This window comes from Stenella coeruleoalba, assembly GCF_951394435.1.
Source record: "Stenella coeruleoalba genome assembly, chromosome: 3".
NCBI lineage: Eukaryota > Metazoa > Chordata > Mammalia > Artiodactyla > Delphinidae > Stenella > Stenella coeruleoalba.
Genome location: NC_137148.1, coordinates 169,417,505 through 169,438,150, shown reverse-complemented (window position 1 = coordinate 169,438,150; position 20,646 = coordinate 169,417,505). Strand labels below are relative to the sequence as shown.

The 20,646-nt window shown below is 55.4% G+C and overlaps 2 protein-coding genes across 8 annotated transcripts in view; both read right to left on the bottom strand.

Annotated features, from left to right (window-relative positions):
- Window positions 1-4,284, bottom strand: part of RFX2 (regulatory factor X2) — a 185,955-nt gene extending 181,671 nt beyond the window's left edge. For all 5 annotated transcript variants that reach the window (XM_079918169.1, XM_079918171.1, XM_079918167.1 and 2 more), the window contains exon 1: window positions 4,043-4,284. The gene's annotated coding sequence lies outside the window, so the exon portion shown is untranslated. The remainder of the gene's footprint in view (window positions 1-4,042) is intronic.
- Window positions 4,285-14,200: 9,916 nt separating this feature from the next.
- The window catches only part of MLLT1 (MLLT1 super elongation complex subunit), a 128,223-nt gene continuing 121,777 nt past the window's right edge, over window positions 14,201-20,646 (bottom strand). For all 3 annotated transcript variants that reach the window (XM_079918497.1, XM_079918496.1, XM_079918498.1), the window contains 6 exons: window positions 20,502-20,589; window positions 18,762-18,870; window positions 17,631-17,730; window positions 17,298-17,369; window positions 16,960-17,031; window positions 14,201-16,748 (listed from right to left, as the gene is read on the bottom strand). In XM_079918497.1, coding sequence (XP_079774623.1) covers window positions 16,620-16,748; window positions 16,960-17,031; window positions 17,298-17,369; window positions 17,631-17,730; window positions 18,762-18,870; window positions 20,502-20,589 — 570 coding nt within the window. In that variant the 3' untranslated portion in view covers window positions 14,201-16,619. The remainder of the gene's footprint in view (window positions 16,749-16,959; window positions 17,032-17,297; window positions 17,370-17,630; window positions 17,731-18,761; window positions 18,871-20,501; window positions 20,590-20,646) is intronic.

Below are 20,646 nucleotides of genomic sequence, written 5' to 3'. Positions count from 1 at the left end.
GTTCTTTGTCTTTTTATTGTTGGCTTACAAGAGTTCTTTGTATATTCTGATTACAAGTCCTTCATGCTGTTTTAATGATTATAGCTTTATAAGGTGTTTTGATTTTGGCAGGACAAGACCTCCTTTGTTATTTTTTTCTTGCAATTTACTATGTAAACTATTTTTTAAATATTTATTTATTTTACTTATTTATTTTCTTTTTTTTGGGGGGGCTGCATCGGGTCTTAGTTGAAGCATGCGTGGGGTCTTCGTTGAGGCGTGCAGGATCTTTCGTTGTGCTGTGCAGGCTTCTCCCTAGTTGTGGCATGCGGGTTTTCTCTCTCTAGTTGTGGTGCACAGGTTCCAGGGCATGTGAGCTCAGTAGATGTGGTGCGTGGGCTTAGTTGCCCCACTGCATGTGGGAACTTAGTTCCCCAACCAGGGATCGAACTCGCATCCCCTGCACTGAAAGGTGGATTCTTTACCACTGGACCACCAGGGAAGTCCCCCTATGTAAACTTTAAAACCAACCTAAATTCCATAAAAATTCCTGTTGGGATTTTTAATGAAATGGCATTTATATTGATTAATCTGTGGAAGAATAACTTCTACAATGTTGATCCAGCCTTCTCATTCATTAATATGACGTCTCTTTCAATTTATTCATGTCTTTTCTTTAGTAAACCTTAATAATTTTGTTTTTTGGCCGCATCCCAAGGCTTGTGGGATCTTAGTAACCTGACCAGGGATTGAACCCATACCCCCTGCAGAGAAGGCACAGAGTCCTAACCACTAGACTGCCAGGGAATGTCCTAAATGTTAATAATTTTATCTTTAATTATCTCGTATAATTTCTGGTCAACTTAATTCTACTTTATAGTTTGTGTTTCCATCGTGGATGTGATTTCTCCCTTTTTCTAGGTGGTTAGTGTTGATATATGGGAAAGCTGGGGTTTTTTCTGTTAATATTATAACTAGACACTTCACTGTCAATGTATTTCTGAAAACATATCGGCTTTTTTTTTTTTTTACAGAGATGAGCATATATCTTCAGCAGTATTTTTTTACTTACTTTTCAATATTTATCCTGCATAAAGGAAATACATATAGCTGATTATATTGTACAAAAAATGCTCAAACTCAGTAGAGAAATACATGTATTTTCTCAACGGTTCTCATCCTGGCCTCACTGTTCTCTTAACAGCTGTTCTTTAAGAAATGACAGGCTACTAAGTTCAGAAAGGCTTTTCTATATATATATAAATTTATTTATTTGCTTTTAATTTTGGCTGTGTTGGGTCTTTGTTGCTGTGCACGGGCTTTCTCTAGTTGTGGTGAGCGGGGGCTACTCTTCGTTGCGGTGCACGGGCTTCTCATGGCCGTGGCTTCACTTGTTGCAGAACAGGGGCTGTAGAGCGCAGGCTAAGTAGTTGTGGCGCACGGGCTTAGTTGCTCCGCGGCATGTGGGATCTTCCTGGGCCAGGGATCGAACCCATGTCCCCTGCACTGGCAGGCGGATTCTTAACCACTGTTCCACCAGGGAAGCCCAGAAAGGCTTTTTTTTAAACTTATTTTTTAATTTGTGGTAAACACAAAACTTACCATTTCATGTTAATTTACCATTTAAAAATACATAGTTCAGTGTGATTAAGTAGATTAGATCATTGTGCACGTTGCAAAACTGAAACACTATTCACATTAAACAACTCCCCACACCCCCTCTCCCCTGGCAACCACCATTCTACTTCTTGTCTCCATGAATGCCACTAATTTTGAGTACATAATAAGAGTGGAATATGTATCATTTTGTAACTGGCTTATTTCACTGAGCGTAATATCCTCAAGGTTCATCCACATCACAGTATGTGTCAGAACTTCCCTCCTTTTGAAGGCTGAATAACATTCCATGGGACCACATTTTGTTTTTCCATTCATCTGTCAACGGACAATGGGTTGCTTCCTTTTGGCTACTGTGAATAATGCTGCTGTGAACATGGGTGTGAAATCTCTCTTCCAGTCCCTGCTTTCAATTCTCTTGGATATATACCCAGAAATAAGATTCCTGGGTCATATGGTAATTCTATTTAATTTTTTGAGGAACCAGAGAGGCTTTTAAATGATTTCTTAGTTTATCAATCTCAACAGCATCCAACAATATTTGAAAATGCAGCTGTACACACACAGGAGACTATCTATAGATCATGCCTGGTGGGCAAATGAATTCATGAACCCCCAGGCACAGTGACTCAAAGTCCTTGACCTTTTGGGAGCCCTGGGTCCTGCTGACCCTGCCTTGCTTTTGGAAACCCTCTGCTTCTTTGGCCTCCATGACATCACACCTTCCGAGCCTGCCTCCTCCATCCCCCTACTCTTTTTCAGGCTCCCTTGTGAACTCCTTCTCTGAAAGCCAACAATGAATGCTGAGCAGTGACTCTGGAATCCCTCTAGCTTTCACACTGGAACCCAAGACTCTGCCGCCAGCTCCTCCCTGGAGACTGTCACCTTGGGAACCATGGGCTGTAGGGGCACAGGGTGAAGGGGCTTCTTGGGTGGACCCCTGCCCCCAACACTGGCCTCTGCCAAGGCGCAGCAGGCTGTGTTGCCAGGATGGATGCGGGCTGCGGAACCCACAGACAGAGGGGTGAAAGTGCGTTGTGGGTGGAAGGCGGGGGCTGGGAGCCCAGCTCTTTCAGCTTCCACCAGGGATGGATCCCTGCACGTGGGTTGCTGGGGGGGAGGGCGCCGAAAATACCAGAAAACAATTCTTTACTAACACGGCCAACAGGACCCCACGTGATCTGGCCCGCACCACCTGTCTTGTCTCATTTCCTTCCACACCATCCACTTTTCCTTATCCTCCAGCCCCAACCGTCTACGTCACATCACTCTCTTCTCAGATGCTTCTCGCTCCCTTTGCCTGGTCAACTCCTACCCACTGTTCAGAGAAGCCTTCCCCGACCACCCCGTGATTCGGGGGGAGCCCAGTGCCTCCCCATCGCTGGTCACTCCCCGCCCTCCACTCGGCTGCAACCCTGCTTGTATGAATATCTGCCTGCCCAGTCCCAGGAGACCAGGTGCCCCGCAGACAAGTGCGAACAGACGTGAAAGTAACCTGGACACCGTGTCCTCGCCCAAGATGCTGAGTTCAACGAAGGAGAGACCTCACCCGCCAGTAATGAAAGCCAGTGGTGGCGGGCTCCTTGGGCCCCGGCTGTGGTTGGTGAGGCTCCCAGACAGACCAGTTTGAGGGCTGGGCCCCGCAGAGACGACCCAGAGTCTCTGAGCCGGCTTTGGGATCCCTGAGGTCCAGTCAAGATTTTTTGTTTTGGATAGGGGGACACTGTTTCTCTGCCTGGACGCTAGGCTGGGCGTCTGTGTGTGTGCAGGTGGTCACTCGCTGTCAGAGGCGCCTGGTCCCGGAGGGGAGGGGTCTAGAGGACCAACAGTTGGACTGAGTTGCCTGCTTGCTGGTGGGTCTGCTGCTGTCCTCTGCTCTCTGGGCCAGTGCATCTGTCTGTCCACCTGTCCCTGTGTCCTTTCGCCATCAGCGAGCCCCTGTCTTTCTCACTGTATCCCTCACGCCTCTCCCCTCACCCCACTCTCCCTCGACTTTCTCTGCCTGCATTGAGACAGGCTGGGACCTGGGACCCTTTGCTGCAGTGCCTGCACCTGGACACACCTCTCTTTGAGCAACAAAATACAAGGAAGCCATATGGGACTAAAAACTGCGTGCATAAGCAGGTGGGGCAAATTATAAACAACAAGATACAAAAAGACCAAAACCCCTCACAGCACCACGAAGCGGGTGGGCCGACCGCCTGAGCCACCACTCGCGCCCGACCCCTGGACCCACACCATATAAGGAACCAGCAAGCAAGAGAACTTGTGACTTATTTTTTGCTCCTTCCTGCTGCAGCAGGGGCCGCAATAAAGCCTTGCCTGAATCTTCCTCACGCCTCCTATCAATTTCTGTAGACTAAGGAAGCCAAGATCCCTGCTTGGTAACACCATCAGTGCCACACCCCCGCCCCTGTGCCCGTCCTCCCCCGTCTTTCTCACCTACCTGGGGTCTGGGCCTGCCCTCACACCACCGCCGTTGAACCACAAAGCGGGATGGCGGGGTGTACCTGCTGGCAAGAGGTCTCCTTCGTCAGAGAGGCACCCATCACTGTGGTGGTCTCTGGCACGGCCATCAAGTACGCCAACTACATAGCGCTTGGCTCCAAGCAGAGGAACACTCTGGCACCTGCTAGCCCACATCAGGTACCACGAGGAACGGCAGCGCGCTAACCAGGCCTTCCTCAAAGTGCCCTCCTGCGCCTGCGCACCGCCCTCTTCCCCTCCTGCGCCTGCGCGCCACTCCTTGGCGCCGCTTCGTCCCTGCTGCGCCTGCGCACTGCTCCTTCCTTCCTGCGCCTGCGCACCATTTCTTCCCTCCCGCACAGGTCACTCGTTCCCCTCTGTGTCTTTGGCCGGTTTCTTTAAGGCTTCCTGAATTCGTGGGTTTGAATCTCAGCTTCACCACTACCCGCGTATTCTTGCTCAAATCACTTAGCTTCGCTCATCAACATGTGTACATTAAATTCGTGTGATTTTTTTGTGGAAAAAAAAAACCTACTTAGGGGCTTCCCTGGTGGCACAGTGGTTGAGAGTCCGCCTGCTGATGCAGGGGACACGGGTTCGTGCCCTGGCGCGGGAGGATCCCACATGACGCGGAGTGGCTGGGCCCGTGAGCCATGGCCGCTGAGCCTGTGCGTCTGGAGCCTGTGCTCCGCTGCGGGAGAGGCCGCAGCGGTGAGAGGGCCGCATACCGCAAAACAAACAAACAAACAAAAAAACAGGGCTTCCCTGGTGGCGCAGTGGTTGAGGGTCCGCCTGCCGATGCAGGGAACACAGGTTCGTGCACCGGTCCGGGAGGATCCCGCGTGCCGCGGAGCGGCTGGGCCCGTGGGCCGTGGCCGCCTAGCCTGCGCGTCCGGAGCCTGTGCTCCGCAGCGGGAGAGGCCACAACAGTGAGAGGCCCGTGTACCACAAAAAGCAAAACAAAAAAAACCTACTTAGCATCACCGTGCCTCAGTTTCCCCATCTGTAAAATGGGGTATTATAGATAGATATAAATAATATTAAAATTTTTAAATTTATATGTGAACAGATCCATTTTATAGTTTAAATTTAAAATGCATTTCTTATACTGGCATTTTTACATAAATATATTAAAATGTATAATAGCACCTAGCACAAAGATTTGCTACAAGGATTCCGTGAGTTTACGCATAGCAGATAGATCCTGGACTTCCCTGGTGGCTCAGTGGTTAAGAATCCGCCTGCCAATGCAGGGGACGCGGGTTCGATCCCCGGTCTGGGAGGATCCCACATGCTGCGGAGTAACTAAGCTCGTGTGCCGCAACTACTGGGCCCACGTGCCACAACTACTGAAGCCCACACGCCTAGAGCCTATGCTCCACAACGAGAGAAGCCACCACCGTGAGAAGCCTGCGCACCGCAACGAAGAGTAGCCCTCGCTCGCCGCAACCAGGGAAAGCCCACACGCAGCAACAAAGACCCAACGCAGCCAAAAATTAAAAACAAAAAAGACAAAAGACTCAGGAAGTCTTTCTTAAAATATAAATTAATTATTTTTTAAAAAATAGCTCCTGGCACACGAAGCATTGCATTAGCATTAATTATTCTTCTTACACTGGCTGTTATTAACTATGTCTCTTCTCCAGCGACTCTCATCCACGGCCAGGTCGTTCTTGATCACCCTGACTCCCCAAGCTCACCACCCAGACTCACTCTCTATCGCACACCCTTTTAAAATTTTCTGCCCGGCCCTACTGGCCCCCTGCGACCATGGTTGTATCATTTATTTGTTTAGTTGGTCAATTCCATGAGGGCGAGGGGCTGGACTGCCTTGTTCCACGTGGGCCCCAGGATCTAGGAGAGCACTGGCCCCTCAGGTGTGTGTTCAATGAATAAATGCCCATTTTCCAGATTCAGACAGGGCATAAGAGACTTCCAGGGGCTTGTCCGGTCAACATAATAAAGTATCCAGTGAGTACACAGTGATCCAGAGGAAACTGAAACAGGAAGGGGGTGGACTAGTCAGGGCTGGGGTTTGAAATTTTAACATATGGTGGCCAAGGAGAACCTCTATGAGAGAGAAATTTCAAGAAAGACTTAAATGAGGTGGGGGAGGGTGCTACGTATCTGGTGGAAGGTGCTCGAGGCAGAGGTAATGGGGCAGTGTTAGGGCCCTGGGGCAGGAACCTGGCTGGCAAGTTGGAGGAACAGAGAGGAGACCACTCTGGCTGGAGCAAAGTGAGGGGGTGGGGGAGTGGGAGAAGGTGAGGGCAGGAAGGGGACACGGCCTTGTGGGCTGCGGGGGCAGGTGAGGGGAGGACCTGGGGCTTTTACCCCGAGGGAGCCCTGGAGGGCTGTGGGCAGCCCAGAACCGAACCTGACTCAGGTGCTCACAGGCGCCCTTCTGTGGCTTCAGGGAAAACAGACCGGGTGGAAACATAGTTGAGGTTGAGATGAAGATGCTTTGGACCTGGATGGTAGTGGGGGAGGGGATGAGAAGCGCTCAGATTCTGGAGGCAGAGCCTTGACGGATCGGGTGTCTGAGAGAATGAAATGCGCGGAGGATGGCCGAGATTTCTGGCCTGTGCAACTTGCAGGATGGAGCTGCCGTTTAACTGAGATTGTGGAAGGCTGGGGTAGGGGATGACATCAGGGATTCTGTTTGGGCCGTGTTGAGTTTGAGATGCCTGTTAGACGGGGACACAAGGAGTGGGCAGTTGTAGCCGAGAGTCTGGAGTGGAGGGGAGAGGCCCCACCTGGATCAGAGGGCATCACCTGGTTCTGCCAAGATGAATGAATGGTGCGCCATCTTGAATTTTCAAGTCAATCCAGACAACAGCACAAGTAATCATGTGTGCAGGCAGAGCTGAAGCTACGGGGATGTTCACCCTGACATGTTATCTAATAAAAATGGAGGGAAGAAAACAACCCACCTAAGTATCAAACAATAAGGGGGATCATTGAATGATGGTCGGGCGGCACGGGGCTCCCTGATGGACATGCTGTGGCAGGTGAAGCCCACCACGTTCTGCGGCGTCCCCTGGGTTTGGGACAGATTGCCGGATGACCTGAAGACCAGCCAGCTGGCCTTGACCCCGTTCGGAAGACTGACCAGTGTGCCATGGGGCTGGGGCTCAGGGTCAACAAGAGTCGGCTGTCCAGAGGAGGCTGGGGCACAGGTGCCCACCGAGGTGCCCGCCTGGGCCGGGAATGGGAGTCCAGAGAGATGGCAGGTGGATCTGCGTGTGGCCCCCCTGGCCCGTAGGAGGCAATGGGGGTGGGGACCCAACCCCCCAGGGTCGAGGCGAGAGTGACACGTGACCTCAGAGGGGGAGCCCCCGGCCTGGGGAGCTGGGTTTGGGGGCTGCTGGTGGATGCAGGGGCGGCTTGGGAGCTCCCTGACCCCTCAGCCCCAAACAACAGTGCCCGATCAACGTGCACACGCCGTCGCCTTCTGCCCGCAGCTCAAGAGCCTGTCCAGCGGGCTGTCAGATGTCGTTTACGACGGAGACCCTGCGGTCATGGAGTTCACTGGGCAGGCAGGGCATTGACACTGTGAACGTGGAGGTCACCTCAGTGCCAAGATCCTCAAGTGGACCATCCTCAAGCTGGGTGAGGGGGTCCGGGCAGGGTCGCTGCGCCCGAGGCCCTGGGGTGCTTCCTAAAATGCCATCTCCCTAGCGGGGACCCCCGGTGCCTCTGGGGAGTCTGACACGCAGGGGAGGCTGCGTCCACGACAGGATGGAAGTTCTCCTGGCACCCCGGGATGGGCCTATTGCACCCCTGTTCTCGGGGCTCCCCAATCAAGGCCTCCCGCCGTTCCGATGCCACTTGGCCCTCTGTGTCCTTAGAGCAGACTCGGCCACTGACCCCTCGTCCCGTGGTGGTGGGGACTCCTGGTAGGGGTGGAGGGAAGGCCCCACCTGGAACCTGATGCCTTTACAGGGGTGACCATGAAACTGAAGAGGGCCGCGGTGCCCAAGGAAGCCTAGCTGAAACGGAAAGATTTTACAGGGAATATGACAAAGCCTAGGGGCCGGGAGAGCACTGTGGGCTCCTTTCCTCTAGGAAGTGGCTGCCGACACCCGCCCACCCCCTGCCCACCCGCCTCTCCTGCTGGATGATAGAGAAGCCACCTTCTAGAGGGAAGGGAACTGCTCCCAGTGAGGGAGCCGGTCTGAACGAAGATGCCCCTCTCTGGGGAAGCGTTTTAAATGTAGGAGAATAATAAGCTTGGTTTCACTAGAGCCGTGGTTCTTACCTGGGTGATTCTGCCCCTCCTCGCCCCAGCCCAGGAGACACTGGGCAACATCTGGAGACATCTGTGGTTGTCACAGCTAGGCAGGCAGGTGCTCCTGGCAACTGGTGGATGGGGGGCCAGGGATGATGCTCCACACCCCACAGTGCCCAGGACGGCCCCTCCCGGAAACGTCCATAGTGCTGGGGTGGGTGAGGAGTTTCACGCTGAGGGCTCCGGAAGAGACAAAAACGGACGCGATAAAGCTCATGGGTGTCTTTACTTTGAAAAATACAGTTCTTCTTTCAGTGAGAGGTTGAGGGGTTGCTGCACCCCTTTTGAGAGATGGTGCAGGAACACCTCCTAATGTTCACGGTCACCCTGAGGTCCATCTGCGGAAGGGATCGACCAGCTCCCGTTTATACGGCGAGGGGGCCTGGCTGGCTTCAGGGGTTCACACACTGGACTTGTGGTTCAAGGGGTACATACTAAGTGCCACCCTGCACCCGACCCATAGAAAAGACGTAAGGATTAACTGGTAGGCGTGATCGTGCTACACAGCAGGGCCTTTGGCTCAGATAGGGGAATGGGGGGGGAGGGGGGGCACAGCTGAAAGCAAGGCTCAGAGGGAGGATGATGAGGCCGTCACAGCCCAGGACACACTCAAGGGAACCCTCCTTCAACAGTCGTGTTTACAGACTGCCCTGGTGGTGCAGTGGTTGGGGGTCCTCCTGCCAATGCAGGGGACACGGGTTCAAGCCCTGGTCCGGGAAGATTCCACATGCCATGGAGCAACTAAGTCCGTGCACCACAACTACTGAGCCTGCATTCTAGAGCCCACAAGCCACAACTACTGAGCCCACGTGCTGCAACTACTGAAACCCACGCGCCTAGAGCCCATGCTCTGCAACAAGAGAAGCCACTGCAATGAGAAGCCTGTGCACAGCAATGAAGACCCAATGCAGCCAAAAATAAATAAATAAAAATTTAAAAAAAAAAAAAAAAAGAGTCGTGTTTACAAACAAGGAACATGAAATGTCCAGAGAGGCCAACATCAGGAGACAAGAGGCTGACACAGAAGAACTGACACCCAGGGAAACAGAGCTATTTCCTTGGATGGGGACTAGGAAATCACATCCAAGAGATAAGCTAGGGGAGCTGGTTAGAGCAGTTTGCAGTCTGACGGGTAAAGGACTTGGGGGCCGTCACTTCTGTGCTCACAACAAGAAGAATGCTGAAAAACTGAGAATTGACACTTCTTGGGTCCGTCAGTGAGTTGAGGTCGCAGAGCAAACCCCTACCCTATGAACAGGAGAGGGGTGGATACACGGACACTCTGCTTACCTGGGGCAGAAACCACTGCCGGAGCCAGTGTCCGGTGGGGTGTGGCGCTGACTCACTGCTGGAGAGTGAGCGTGGATGAGCTTGAGGGGTAAGAACGCCTGGAGACCCAGGCTTGGGGCGGGGGGACACACATTTCAAGAGCCCCCCAGGTTCTCACAGTGAAGATCTGAGAGAACAAGTAAAAACAAAATCAACTCTGGTGCTTCCTGCAGAAGGAGGGGGAAAGTAACTGTTTTGAAACAGGTCTCGGAGCACTCTGTTCTCCTTAACAAAGGCCTGCCCTCAAGGGAAACTATCTTAGCAGGGCCTGACCAAAGTGGGTTTTACCAGCGTTTCATTGACCTGGGGGAAGGGAAACACCCACCTCCAGGCCTCTCTAGGCTTCCTCTCACCTAAGGATACCAAACGAAACAAAACAAAAAGCTGAGAAGCACTTGTGAAGGTCACGGTCCAAGGGCACAAGCTCCCTAAAAGGTGGAGGCCACAGAACGCTTCCCCTGTCACACATTTTACCACCACACCAAGAGGCCTCTTGTATAACAGGGTTTTACAGATAAAAAGGACTGCAAGGCTCAGACCCTATTTTAATTACAAAGAGTCACTAGGGAAACCCAGGGTTTCAGGATAGACAAAAACAAGGACACCTCCAGCTACAGCAAACAGTGAATACAGCCTAACTCCTGGCCAGAGGAACATAAACCCTCCCCCTAAAGGCCTGTTCAGCTCAGTTCCTTTTCTCCAGTATACTGGGTCTAGCTTTCAACAAAAAAATTATAGAACATTCTAAAAGGCAAAAAACAGTCCGGAGAGACAGGGCAAGGGTCAGAACCACACTCCAAGGCAGCGGAGATTTTGAATTTATCAGACTGTGAACCTAAAACAACTATGATTAATATGATTAACGTGCTACAGCTAAGGCCCTACTGGACATCATGCAAGAACAGATGAGTCATGTGAACACGGAGATGCAAACTCTAAGAGAAAATCAAAAGGAAAGGCTAGAATTCAAGAACTTCCCTGGTGGCTTCCCTGGTGGCACAGGGGTTGGGAGTCTTCCTGCCAATGCAGGGGACACGGGTTTGAGCCCTGGTCTGGGAAGACCCCACATGCCACAGAGCAGTTAAGTCCGTGCACAACTACTGAGCCTGCACTCTAGAGCCCCCTAGCCACAACTACTGAGCTCGTGCGCCACAACTACTGAAGCCCACGTGCCTAGAGCCCGAGCTCCACAAGAGAAGCCACTGCAATGAGAAGCCCATGCACCGCAACAAAGAGTAGCTTCCACTCACCGCAACTAGAGAAAGCCATGCGCAGCCACGAAGACCCAGTGCAGCCCCCCAAAATAAATAATTTTTAAAAAAACAAGAAATCAAGAACTATAATAGAAACGAAGAATGCCTTTGAGGGTCTCATTAGTAGCTGGACCAGGGACCTTGAAGATATGTTAATAGAAACTTCCCAAACTGGAAAGTGAAGAGGAAGGAAAGAAAGGAAAGAGGGGAGGGAGGGAGGGAGGGACGGAGAGAGGAAGGGAGGGAGGAAAAGGATATCCAAGAGCTGTAGCACAATTGCAAAACGTGTAACATATGCATAATGGGAGTTGGTTAGAGATCTGAAAGGTGAATAATCCTGGAGGTTCCAATCTATGTCATAGGAGGTCCAGAGAGGGAGAAGAGAAAAGGGGAGGAGCAACACCTGAAGACACAATGGTTGAGAGTTCTCTGGGAGTCCACCAGATGGTACCCAGGATATGTTTTTTTTTTTTAAATTAGAATTAAAAACAATGTTAATGTGAAACTTCAGAACACGATAAAGAAAAACATTTTACAACATAAGCTGATTCGGTTATATGGAAAACAAACATGCAAGAATATCTGGGAAATTTCTTTAAAAATATTGAGGGCTTCCCTGGTGGCGCAGTGGTTGAGAGTCCGCCTGCCGATGTAGGGGACACGGGTTTGTGCCCTGGTCCGGGAGGATCCCATATGCCGCGGAGCGGCTGGGCCTGTGAGCCATGGCTGCTGAGCCTGCGCGTCTGGAGCCTGTGCTCCGCAACGCGAGAGGCCGGCATACCGCAAAAAAAAAAAAAAAAAAAAAAAAAAAAGAATATTGATGAAGGGGGACTAGACCTACGAGATATTATCTAAATTACAAAGCAGCGGTAACTAAAAGCTCAGTGATGGGCATAAATAGATGTGCAGAAGAGAGAAGTCAGGGACAGACAGAAATATATGCAGGAAATGAGTAATGCATCAGTGGGGCCCTAGCTCACGGCAAACTGGAAGGTGAGAAAGAAAAAAGGAGAGAGGGAATAAATCATGAGAGAACTTTAAAAAAATAGAAAAATCATCCTAGACAAGAAGTAACAACCTCTAAAGCCATTGAAAGGAAAGACTCCAGCACGGTGGGAAATGCCATAAACAAAACCTGCAGGCAAACTGGGGGGAACAGAATACATTGCAAAGTCCTACATTTCATATTCCATAAGGAGCTCCTAAAAATACACATAGACACACAAGCACACAGACATAAATACCAAGAAACTTGGTAGAAAATAGGCAAGTCCACTGCCAAAGCTGTTAATCATAGATGCTATCACACACCTGCACGTGTATAGTTATGTGTGGTCACGGAATTAAATGAGGGAAAATGGTCTAAATGCCCACCAGCAGGACTAGTTATGTAAACTACTGTGCGTTTACACAACATGCTAATTTGGAATGAACTCTAAGATATATTAGGAGAAAAGGATGCATGTACGCTGCCACTTGTAAAGGAACTATGTCCTCTTCATGCACAGATGGCTCTCAAGAGCTGTATAAGAAAGTGGAGAAGGAAAAGAAGTAGGAATGAGGTTCACTGCTTACTGCACATGTGCCCTTGAAAACTTTGAACTTGTGCTTGCATCACCCAAATATACATTTAGAATTTGAAAAAAAAAAGATTTGAAAAAATTCAAGGCAAAACATTGAAAAGGGCAGAGATGTCATATCGATAGAAGAAACAAATCGCTAAAATGTAAGAAACTGTTCACACGATACCCACAGGGGCAACAGTGAGACTGAATGGCTGACTTCTCCACAGAAACAATGGAAGCCAAAAGACGATGGAGCAGCACGTGGAAAGTGGGGACAGACCATACCTGCCGATCTACAGTTCTATACCTAATGCAAATATCCTTACAGAATAAAGACGAAATGAAGATGTTTATAGATGAACAAAAGCTGAGGGAATTCATTGTTGCACTAAATGCAATGCTAGTGAGATTTTTTCAGGCTTAAGGAAAATGATTCCAGAGAGAAACACAGAATGAAAGAAGGGGACCCCAAGGAGTCAGTATATGGATAAATACAAAGAAAGATTGACTGTAAGCAACAAAATTAACACCTACCTGGTCTTGAGTCTCAGGGAATGCGCCTACTAGCTGTATTGTTGTAGGCGGGTCAACGCTTGCAGGCTGTTGCTTCATCTGTCGGTGGGGATTCTGACAGCAGTCCCTACCCTCATCGAGTGTTTGTGGAATCCGTGAGACAACTCCCAGCCCAGCGCCTGGCTCGTAGCAAGCCCTATTGTATTTTTACACATAAGTCGTCCTTTACTGTGTTATGGGGGCCTGGGAGCGGTGGGAACCACTCTGGACCCTCTTTCACTCTGTGTCCCTAATTTAGGAGCTCAGATGAGAAACTGTCCCCAAAGGCCTGCAGAATCTCTGGTAGGAAAGACAGGGCAGGGAGGCCATAGCCTTGATGTTGGAAATGGAAATTCTGGCTACTGACTAGAAGAAAGAAGAAATGCTCCCGAGTACCCTGGTGTGGCCAGCTGACTCCCCAAGTGGCTGCCAACCCACAAAAGTGATTTTAATTATCTGCTGTGGGCAGAGAGTATTGGCCTGCAATGCCGACCACTCAGGAATGGAACTTCTGCTCCGCTGGTGGGACTGGAGCCCAGAGTGGACAGGGCTGCTCAGATAGGGCCTGGGAGAGCCGTCTCCTTGGGGTTCACTCAGCTTTGCCACACCAAGTCCAGAGCAAAACCCACCACAGACAAACTGGCAGACAAGCACCCTGGCCCCTGGCAAAAGATGTCTCACATTTTCTGTCTGGCTATCATCCATCTACCCACCTATCCATCCATCCATCCACCCCCCCCACCATCATCCACCCACTCATCCACCCACCCATTCGTCCACATTGTGAAGTTAGGCTTGCTTTTTAACGCAAAACTTGCTGCCTGCGTGCAAGGGAAGAACACACCATCAGAAGCAGGACCAGACACTCAGTTCTCCGCCATCTCGCGCCTCTTGGGTTTCTGGTGGTGCCGACTCTCTTCCTACGGGATGCCAGCCTCGCTCACATTCCCTGTCCCCACTCGTCATGCCCAACAGGCTCGGTTCCAGCCCTCTCTCCTCTTCCTGGTCATCGGTCTGGAAGCACTGGAACGGGGAGAGGAGACGAGGAACCCCATGGTGCTCTGTGGCTCCACCCACCAACCCCACAGCGGGGCGGGGGGGGGGGAGCAAGCAGATACATGAAGCTGAACAGATCTCTGCTTTCCCATCTGACTTTATTTCACTTTTTTTCTATAAAACTCCTCCATAATTTCACAATTTAACAAAAAGTTTAAAATCCAGGACAGAAACAATCCTGTAACTTATTACAAACACAATTCTCCTTTATTCCTCTTATCCAGGAGTTGGTCTCGGGCCGATGAGTGTCCTAGTTCCTAGTTAGACACATTCTTTGTAAAAACCCTTGTGGGTAAGAAAGGTATTCGATACCTTTTGCTTTCAGGCGTCGGTTTACATTTTCTTCAGGAGATAGCAAAACACCGGGGTTTGCACTGGGGTCAGGGGGCTTAACACTAAACACACGGCAATCACAAAGTGCCGGCCCCTTCCTATGGAAGCGTCCCCAGAGCCCTGGTGGGCCCAGCTGCCGGGCAGCTGGGGGTGGGGTGGGGGGAGCAGCTGGGAATGCCGTGGTCGGGGCCCTGGCTGCCTGGCACGTCCATCAGGTGGTCACATGGCCAGCACTGGGGCCTTCTGGCCAGAGGAGGTAACAGAAATGGGTTGGTGCTTCCAAAGGCCCTGGAAACAGCAGGCAGGGCCAGATGCTGCTGCTGCTGCTACTGCAAAGGGCAGGCCCGAGAGCCTGGCCTTCCTCTAGCTGCCTCAGGGGCAGAGCCTGGCTCCTGAGCAGAGGGCCGCCCGAGTCACAGAGCCGGGAGGGCCTACAGCCCCTCCCAGGAGATCCTCCGGAAGGAGAAAGACTGGGGCCCTTGGGCTGAGGCTCCCACCCGCGACCCCCAGCGGCCTCTGTGCACAGAGGGCCAGGCAGCTGCTGCTCTCGGACCAGTCCTTTCTGTCCAATGTCTTAGAGTTTCCAGAGAAGAGAAGTGCCCCACTTCGGAGTATTGTTGGCCTGCCTGGAGAAGGGGACGGTGGCAGCACGGAGCCTGCCACACAGGCCTGCCCTCTTCCTAATACCTCAAGGCAGTGGGGTTGGGAGAGAATCAGAGCAGATGGCGAGGAGTCACGGCAGTTTCCTCTGAAAGTTCTCGGGCCTTCCCCGAGTCCTGGGATCTCACCAGGAAGGCTGGCGTTCGGGGAAGCCTTGGAGGCGGGGCTCCCGAGGGAGTGTTTGGGGTCTGCCTGACAGACAGACAGAATCGGAGCAGTGACAATGGTCAGGGACCACAGGGAAGGGGAGCGTGGCACGCCCCACGTGGGAATTCACAAACTGGGGGGAGGAGGGACCGTCCGACAGTGGGTGGGAGAGAAGTGAGCCTGGCTCCAGCCCTGGCCTCCTCTCCTGGAGCCGGTGGGGACCAGAGGAGCCTTGAGTCGAGGTCCCCAGCCCCCAGGAGCCCACCACAAGGTGGGCTGACTCTGTGAGGGCGTTCTGGCCGGGAGGGAGGACCTGGCTTGGCCCTTGGAGAGTTTCAGGCGTGCGAGGAGTTGGGTCTCCAGCCCTGGACCGGCGTGAATCGCAGGGGTGGGAGGGCCTGTCGCCGGCCGGGGCCCAGGCACGAGGGGCTGGTTCTGAGTCCTGACGCTCCTCAAAAAACTCCACAAACTATCCCGTCTTATTTGGCAAAAGCTCATTTTTTCCAAAGTTCGAAGACTCGGTCAACAGAAGGAAGAGGATCCTATGGAAGGAGGAAGAGGACGAGCCCCAGGACGCCGACCCAGTCTCAGCCCGCGGCTGGCTGGGGGCCGGGAGGGCGGCTCCTGGAGACGGCGGCGCGCAGTGTTCACCGCCCCGGGAGCGGCAGGAGGCGTCCTCCCTGCACCTGGAGAGGGTGAGCTGGCGCTCCAGCCCGGCCTTCAGCCCGACGCCAAGGGCAGCGGAGACATCGCAACCTACAAGTCCCGCCTTACACCCCCCACCCCCACGTGCACTGCTGCCCTGGAAATGCACACCCGGGAACCGCTCGGTACCTACAGTGCAGACATATATATATAATAGAGAGAGAACTATACAGCACGGAGTCCCAGCACAGTGAGAGCCGACACAGGGCCGTGTCTGGCTGACGCGGAGGACGAGCCGGGCCCGTCCTGGTGCGGCAGGAGCCCTCTGAGGTCCTGGGGCGCGGCGGGGTGTTCCGAACCGTTGGGGGAGGCCGGAGGCAGTGCCCCAGCCTCTCAGAGGGGCCCGGGCAGTGAAGCTGGGCCACACGCCCCACCGAGGAGCGAGGCCCCCACTGCGGGGCACGTCTCTTCCCCCTCGGGAGTACACAAGCCACTTTCCAAGGGGGGCCCAGGTGACGGCCCCAGGGTGTCGGGGAGCAGCAGCGCCGGCCTGGGCCCCTCGGCCCCGGGGCTCCCGACGAGGAAAGTGCAGCTGGCCGTGTGGGCCGAGGACAGGGCGGTCACTAAGGCAGTGCTGCGGGCGGGCAAGTTGAGAGAGGAGGGAAGGCGGGGCCCAGACATGGCCTCCCAGGACCCCGGGGACGCGGCCCGGCACCCGGCCCAGGGTCATGTGGCCACCGCCTCCAGGTAGCTCTGCAGCTTGCGCACGGTGGTCTCATCCAGGGAGAAGAGGTCGAAGTCGAAGGTGGTGTTGGTGACGTTGAAGTGGCCGGTCTCCTCGATCAGGTTCACGATCTGGAGGGTGGTGGCAGGTGGCTTCAGTGTACAGGGCGCTAGGCTGGCGTGGACCCCGCCCCCCACCAGGCCCTCGAGGAGAATGGAGAGTGATTCCCTGGGGCTGCCTAACGGGGTCAGCAGCCCACGGGCCTCAGGGGCACCCCACCCGGGACTCCTCTGAGATGCTTTGCCTTCCGGGGGCCGCGGCGTGGGTGGCTGCATCCAGTACCTGCTGCAGCACGTTGCGCTCCCGCAGCGCCATCAGCCTCCGGTGCAGCTCCACCAACTCGTCAGTGTAGGCCTGGGGGACAGAGAGGCGCTCAGCGCGTGGCCCCGCGTAGCCCTCTGACCACACCCACGTCAGCTCCAGGCTGGTGCTGTCGTAGGCCCTCCCCACTCCCCCAGCCCCAACCTTGTCATAGCCCCCCCCACCCCCGCCCCAGCCCTGCCTTGTCGTAGGCTCCTCCCCACTCCAGCCCCGCCTTGTCACAGGCCCCTCCCCATCCCAGCCCCCTCCCCACTCCAGCCCCCCCCTTGTCGTAGGTCCCCCCACCCCCCAGCCCCCACCTTGTCGTAGGCACCCCTCTTGAGGATCTTCTCGGGCTTGCTGCAGGGCTCCGGGCTCCGGCGGCCTGACGTCTGCAGGGTGACCCCAGGTCTGTGTGAGGGCCAGCCCACACCCCCTTCCCCAGCCCCCAGGGCCACCGCCTTCCCAGGCCCCAGGCCTGCTTGTCCTCCCTCCTCTGGCCCTGGACCCAACTCTAAGGGCAGCCCCTCCTGGGCAGCTGACGATCTCTGGGGCCTGGGGGTGAAATGACCTTCCTCTGCGCCCACCACCCTGAGCCTCAGACGCTTGGAGAAACCCCAGGCCCAACCCTCAGCCGGCCTCTAGGACGCTACCTTGCTGTTGGGTGGGGGCGGCTTCTTGGGTGGAGGGGGCTCCCGGCTGGGTAGGCAGGAGTCGGCACTGTTGTCGCTCTCGCTGTCACTGAAGCTCAACCTGAACGCAGACACGACACCCTGTCAGGCCACCCTGTGCTCAGGGGAGGGGGCCCCACCCTGCGAACAATGCTCTGGGGCTCTGGGACGGACTCGGCCCCTCCCTGGGGCCAGGCCAGCGCCCGGCGCTCCCCCTACAGCTCAGGAGACCCCCTCAGCCAGCTCTAGGCGGTCACTGCCGGCTTAAAAGAAAAGGAAAGAAAGAATGCATCTGAGCTGCCTTCAAAGAGCAAAGAACCCAGAGACAAGCACGCTGGCTCTGAGAGGCTCTGGGATCCCGGCGGGGCTCGCTGCTCACTGCAGGCTCAGAATGCCGGTGCGGTGCGGCACCCTGCAGGACAGTCCCCGCCAGCGGCAGCCTGAGCCCAAAGCCCCGGGAGGGAGGGAGGGTCACAGGTGCCAGCGTGGTGACACCAGACGCCCGCCCCTTGCTGGGCGGGGCCCAGACCCCGAGTCTGCTGAGCCCACCCCACAGTCCTGGGGCCAAGGCTGGCACTTGCGCTGGGCTGGAGGCTGAGAACGCACAGCCATCCCTGAGGTGGGCTCGCTCCCAAGGCCTGGGGGTGTCCAAAGGAGGGGCCTCGGCTTACCCCACTCTGGGGGAAGGCCACACGTCATCTTCCCTGGGCCAGTGCACCTGGGGAAGGGGGAAGGGACCCCTGGCCCGAGCCCGAGAGCAGAGGAACCAGCCCCCACTGTCCCATACGCCTGGGACCAAGGCTGGTCCTCGGGCTGCTGGGCACCGCCTTGCCCCCCTTCTCGGGTGGTGATGGACTCCTCTCCCTGAGCGTCCTGCCCCTCCCTGCCAGGCAGTCACACCCTCCAGCAAGGGGAGGAAGGATGCCCCCCGAGGCCCCCAGGCCCACCTCAATGCCTAGGCAGGGCACCGCCCGGTGGGCTCAGAGGTTCCCTTTGCCTCACCCCGGGGAGCCCCCGTCCTGGCCCACCTCCTGGAGGCCCCACGATTACAGCAGGGCCAGGCAGAGCTGCCCCGGTGCGCCCACGCCCACTCCTCCCCTCCGGCCCAGGCACCTGGAGTCCCTTCCTGCGTTCGTCTTGCCAGCAGCCTCCTCGCCTGACGAAGAGTCGTCCTCGTCAGATTCCTCGGACTGCAGGTCCTCCACCATGGAGCGCAGGGGTCCTGGTGAGGGCCGCGAGGAAGGGTTGGAGGGTGGGAGGGGGAGAGAAGGGGGTTCAGGGCTCCACGTGCACCCCAGAGTCCCCTCCACCCCCAGGACCACATGGAGCTCCTTGACGCCACGACCCCCAAAACACACCCAGGCAAACCCACCTCGGAGGTTCCTCTGGCCCGGTGGGGCCTGCCGCCTATCTCCAAGCACTGCGCCTGTGGCCACCCCCTCCTTAAGAGACCCCTGGCTCCCCCCACCCCTACCTTCCTGGCCCTCCTCACAGGCCTCTGGGCCCTGGCCCAAGACAGGACCGCAGGGCCCCTCCATTGCAAAGGGAAGGAGCAGCCCTCCTCGGCTCCGGCTGCTGGGATCAGAGCTCTGCCTGCAGGCAGGACGAACCAGCCCTGGCTGAGAAGGGCGAGGCGGCCCACAGCATGGGCCACAGAACACCAGCCCCCCAGCCTGCGCCCCTCCTCGGGCCTGCCCAGCCCCGTGGCAGGCCCCTCCACTGCTCCCGGCCCACCGTCCTCCCCTTTCTCCAGAGACACTCGGTTCCAGTCCCCTACAGACGGCATCTTGGTTTATATTCCTGTTACCAAGGCAACAGAGGGACACAAAGCCCTCAATTACCTTGGTCATGTGATCCCGTGCACGGCAGGTTTCCCCCTCCCTTCCCCGTAGATAAGAACCGTTGGAGAGAGTGTGGGCTTGGAGCACCCCATCCCCCAGCCCCCTCAGGACTGCGTGTCTTTATGTCAGGCCCCCGGACTACGCTCGCCTCCCCCAGCTCTCCCCCACCCTCCAAAAGGGACTGCAGGCCGTGGAGGAAATTCTCAATCCGATCCACCAGAACAGGTGCTTCCAGTGCGAGGGTGGGCAGGGGTCGACGGGCCAGGGGGCCCTATCCACTCTGGGGCAGGAAATGGGTCTGGTGCCGCCTCCCAACAAGTACCCCAGGCGGCCTGCAGGGAAAAGGCAGCACTGCAGGCTGCGGGGGCCTGGGCCGAGTGCTGGCCAGGCACGCGGCAGGAGCGGAGTGCTTGGCTGGGTGGCTGAGGCAGAGGAAGGGACCCTGCGCTGGCCAAGTGAGCCTCCATCTGGGAGGAGCTGGAAAGGAGGCTTCCGGCAAGGGCAGGGCCCAAGTCACAACAGGGCCCTCCACCGCAGACCCACAACGCACAGCTCAAAGCCCTGTCACACAGATGGGGCAAAGCTGAGGGCCCAGGCGACGGACAGCTGGCGGTCGGGTCATCTGTGCCAGTTTTGCTTTTAACACCGGACCCCTGAGCGTCCACACGCCTGTGGACACGGATCTCTAGGGCCCGGTCCAGGCAAACAGCGTATCCTGAAGTGAAACCCTGGGCAAGCTCAGCCCAGGCCCAAGCCTCCCTACCCTCCCTCGCGCCCTGCCCTCGGGTTTTTCTGGCCGTGGCGGCAGCGTTCAGACTCAGGGTGTGCTAAAACTCGGGCACGAGCAAGCCCACATCGGGAGATTCCTTGTGAACCCCTGGACTCCATACCAGACCCGGTGCCCCACTGGCCTCCGGGAAGGTCAGGGGGCTGCTCCCAGAGCAGTGAGCCTTTCCACCGGAAACCAGCCCCATGCGTCCCCACCCCGGCTCTCTCCTTTCCCAGCACGCACCTTGACTGTGGTTCTGAGATGGCTCAAAATCCGAATCTGAACTGGAGTCGGAGCTGGAGCTGGAGTTGGATGGGCTCGACTGGGCGGACTTCACCCCACGGCAGCGCAGGCGGGGGGCAGCAGGGAGAGAGGACAACAGTCATCT